At 43.1% G+C, this 4581-nt stretch overlaps 1 protein-coding gene across 1 annotated transcript; it reads right to left on the bottom strand.

Annotated features, from left to right (window-relative positions):
• Window positions 1-1496: 1496 nt before the first annotated feature.
• OR10G6 (olfactory receptor family 10 subfamily G member 6) lies at window positions 1497-2465 on the bottom strand. Its single transcript, XM_068978215.1, has one exon. It carries the CDS (start codon window positions 2430-2432, stop codon window positions 1497-1499), a length of 936 nt encoding a protein of 311 aa, XP_068834316.1. The 5' UTR covers window positions 2433-2465.
• Window positions 2466-4581: the final 2116 nt, after the last annotated feature.

The following is a 4581-nucleotide window of genomic DNA, read 5'->3' as shown; positions in this document are numbered from 1 at the left end:
TACTGCACTGGCAGGCACAGTCTTTATCACTGGTGTCACCTGGGAAGCCCTTTCTAGTCATATGTTGATAGTTTATCTACATGCTCACGTATAAATGCGGAGAAGGCAATGGCACCCCATTCCAGTACTCTTGCCTGGAAAATCCCATGGATGGAGGACTCTGGCGGGCTGCCGTCTATGGGGTCGCACAGAGTCGGACACGACTGAAGCGACTTAGCAGCAGCAGCAGCATGTATAAATGTATTTTCTTCTTGTAAGATCATAGATGCATTTAGAATAGATGACAATGTTATAATTTTGGAGTTACACTGAATATGTTTTTGTTGATTTGCAAGGAATTGTTTATTCATGCATATTTTGATGTTCAACCTTACATCTCTGCTGTTAGAGCAGACAGCAAGAAAAATCACTGAATGCGCGCACCTAGGCTCAGAAAATGTCTGATACACATAAATCAGTTCTCCTTCCTTTTGCCAGCTTTTTAACAAGTAGAGTTGATTTTGGAATAGAATATCATCATATTTCGTGGGCTATTCTTACCCATGTATATTCAAAACATCAAAAATTCAAACATCAAAACAAAACGTCCTGAGCACTCTGGGATTGAGGGGCCCTCCTTGGACCCTGGCAACATTATCACAAAAAAGGACTAATAGAGCAGACCTCATCTTCTTGCAAATAGGTATATGCCCCATCCCATTTGCATCTCCTCACTCATACTCAATTGATGTGGAAAATGCCAGGATATGGTAGCATGCATTCTTCTACCATCTCATATGGTCTGTTTAATTAATATCCAGGAAATCAACAGGGAGATCTAGTCATAAGGAAGTTTATCCTTGATATACCCATGTCAATTTTACCAAAGTAGAGTTCTGTGCAAGCTCAGAAGGCCAGAACTACTCAGGCCAGTGCACATTTCATGGCTTCCTTACTTTGCAGTGCAAGTGCCCTCTCAAGTTAGAGTTCATGGGCCATTTTTTATCAAAGTAAAAGACAGAGAGTGAGTATGGGAAAGCCACTCACTTCCTTGAACTTCAGTTTTCCCACAGTTACGTGGGAATAATAATGCTTACCTCCTATAATTGCTGTCAAGGTCAAATTATATGGTTTGCATGAAGGTTACTTGTAACCTGTAAAAAGCTATGTGGGTATCAACTCAGGGATTAGAAGCAGTAATACACATGGAGAAGGATGCCACAGAGAGAGTTTTTAGGTGGACAATTTACTTATCTTAGATTTTTTCTGCATGTTATCATCCTTGATGAGTTGTTTTGATTGATTTCCATTGCTATTCAAGGAGGAAACAGGAAACATCATGTTCAAAAGTAGGTTACAATATAGAACTTTCCAAGGTTCCCACCTCCATATCTAGGAGTCTTCAACTCTCTGTATGAATTCTTCATTCTCTTTCTCTCTTAAAGCTCCCCAATTATCTGCTGTCCCATCAGATACCCTAAATTTTAGCATTTCCTGCATGTCTGTGATGCACGGAGTCAGTGAGGCTTCACGACCTTGCGACCTCCCAGTCTCCATAAGGCGGCCTTCATTTCTTTGTTGCGGAGTGTGTAGATGATAGGATTAAGCAAGGGAGTGATGACTGTGTAGAACACAGCTACCACTCCATCCAGGGGTTCCTGAGAGCCAGGGCGCAAGTAAATGAAGGTGCAGGGCGCATAGTAGACAATGACGACAGTGAGGTGGGCGGCACAGGTGGAGAAGGCGTTGCGGCGCCCATCAGTGGACCGGATTCTCAGGATAGCAGCCACTATGTAGCCGTAGGAAGTGAGGATCAGCACAAAGCAGGTGAGGGCCAGGAATCCAATGTCCACAAAGGTGATCAGCTCGTTGATGGTGGTGTCAGCACAGGCTAGACGCAGCATGGCAGGAATATCACAGAAGAAGTAGTCCACCTGGTTTGGACCACAGAAAGGCAGCCGGAATATGAAGCTTGTTTGGAAAAGTGAGTGGAGGGTGCCTCCCAGCCAGGTGCCAATAGCTAGATAGTTACAGACACTGCGGGTCATGATGGTGGCGTAGTGTAAAGGCTTACAAATGGCTAGGAAGCGATCATAAGCCATGAGTGTGTACAGGAAGCATTCAGTGCAGCCCAGGAAATGGAATGAAAAAAGCTGGATGACACAGCCTCCAAAGGAAATCATCTTACTGTCCAAGAGAAAGCCAGCTAACATCTTGGGGACAATGGCAGAGGAAATGGTCATGTCCAAGAGGGAGAGGTGACATAGGAACCAGTACATGGGGCGGTGGAGCTGGGTGTCCACCAAGACCGTGAGGATGATAAGCCCATTCCCAGAGACAGTGAGCGTGTAGATGACAAAGAAGGTTAGGAAGAGCGGTACCCCCAGCTGTGGTGGGTGGTGCAGCCCCACTAAGATGAAGTGAGACACGGAAGTCTGATTTCCACGTTGCATCTCCTTGATGTTCACATCTGCCAAAAGAAGCAGCAGAAGGGAAAAAGCGATGCTCTGTAAATTCTGTAGGCACGGGATATATATTCTATGTCACTGCCAAATATGGACCAAAAAGGATCTCCAAAAGAGAGATCTTCTCTAGCTCTTGTTCATAATCATTCCTTCTCCTCAACCCCTGATTCTGAGATTCTGCTTGGTTTCAGACAGCAGGTTTTCTCTCCAGGGTTAAAACCCGTGTAACAGATTATGTGTATATAGTTCTGGAGAGTGAAGGAAAGACCATACACAGAAATAGTCATGTCAGAAGGAAGAACAATCATATAATACCTAAACCAGTCTAAGAATAAATGACTGTTCTATTGTTTTCCTTCAGTTTGATCTCTGATCTACATACTAGAGAGTTAGGTTACAGCTTATTTATTTACTGAGAGTTGGAATTATATTTCTTAATGTAAGTTTGCCAAATAAAAAACTGTGTGTATTTAAAAAAATGCACTATCTGGTTTATACATCAAACATAAAATATTCAGAATCTTTGAAATTATGTGAGGAATATCTATTTTTATAAATTCTACTTCAAAAATACACAAGCCCTTTAAAATCATTCAGGTTAGTGAAGCAATACAAAATCTCAGCTTCAGGATACCTGTTGTCATCTCTTCTCTCTGCTTCTGCCTGAGTGCCATCCATCTTTCCATCCATCCATCCATCCATCCATCCATCATGCATCTGTCTGTTCATATGTCCATTCAGTAATATACTGTATACTATATCTTAAGACCATGGATGCTGAAGTCAGAGACATGGTTTAAACATCCTAGCTCTCCCACTTTGACTCATTGAAACTCTTGGAAATCCCATGGACAGAGGACACTGGCGGGCTACAGTGCATGGGGTCACACAGAGTCAGACATGATTGATTAAACAATGATCTTGGAAAAGCCATTTCACTGTTCTTTGCCTGTTTCTAGAAATGGGGACAACTGTAGTGTCGACTTTATGGGGCTCTTGTAAGGATTAAATAAATTTACATAATTCACAGTAACCCTCAATGACTTTAGCTATTATGTGTCAGGGTTCTGTATTAGAAAAATTCAGGCATTGCATTTGTGCCTCAGGTCTGAAGTGAACCTGTAACTTCCAGTGAGTTGTCAAATAGTACATTTGAGCTCTCAGAATTTGCAGCATCATCACAATGAGGCTTTTCTCCCAGGACTACTGGTGACAGGTATCAACCACAGTGAAAGGAAGAAATCAGGAAGGTGGCTAAGAGGGTGCTAGAGCTCTTTCAGACACTGAGGGGTTATGGGAGATGTATCCTCTTAAGTGTCCACCTTTCCCCATCAATATTAGCTCTAATAGTCTTTTTACCAGCTGGAAGCAAGTATCCGAAATAGTATGTTACCTTCTTGAGAATTCAAGGGTCACCCAGAATCACTCAGAAAGCTTCGAAAAGTGTGGAATGAAATTTGGCTTCCAGCTGGACAGCTAGCAGGCAAAAGGACCAAGATGGCAGCTGTGGGTGACCTCTTTATCTTTTCCTTCTACACCATGAATCACTGTGTATCCATAACCTTTATTCCTTTCAGTCTTCATCAGTGCCACAGAGACGACTCATCAGTGAAGATAGGTGTTTTGGGGACTGAGCGATTTCCCAGGTCATGAGATTTTCCTTGTTAAACCTAAGAGAGTCCAGGGCAAATCAAGACAGGTGGGCACCTTAAGTAAGAGTCAAACCACACAGACTCAGACAGCAAAGAATTTGCCCACAATTCAGGAGACCCAGGTTTGATCCCTGGGTCGGGAAGATCCTCTGGGGAAGGAAGGGAATGGCAACCCACTCCAGTATTCTTGCCTGGAGAATTCCATGGACAGAGGAGCCTTGGTGGTCTACAGCCCATGTGGTCACAAAGAGTAGAACATGACTGAGTGACTTTCACTTTCTTTCAAACCACATAGAAACTAAATAATCTCTCCACGTGTAGCTACAGAATCTATTCTGAAGCAACTTCAGAGGAAATTCTTAGAGGTTTCCTGGGCATTTCCTTGATTACCAACCTTTACTGGCATCATGGTGCCCAGGCGAAAATTCAAACACACCGGCATGCCCTATGGGAACAGAGACACTCATAACCTGATGTCCACGTAC

This window comes from Capricornis sumatraensis, chromosome 8, assembly GCF_032405125.1.
Source record: "Capricornis sumatraensis isolate serow.1 chromosome 8, serow.2, whole genome shotgun sequence".
Classification (NCBI taxonomy): domain Eukaryota; kingdom Metazoa; phylum Chordata; class Mammalia; order Artiodactyla; family Bovidae; genus Capricornis; species Capricornis sumatraensis.
Note: the sequence above shows the minus strand (reverse complement) of the source record. Positions and strands in the feature narration are given on the sequence as shown.

What these genes read in the sequence shown, in the direction of transcription:
- OR10G6 (XM_068978215.1), bottom strand. Translation starts at nt 2,432, where the DNA reads ATGCAACGTGGAAATCAGACTTCCGTGTCTCACTTCATCTTAGTGGGG.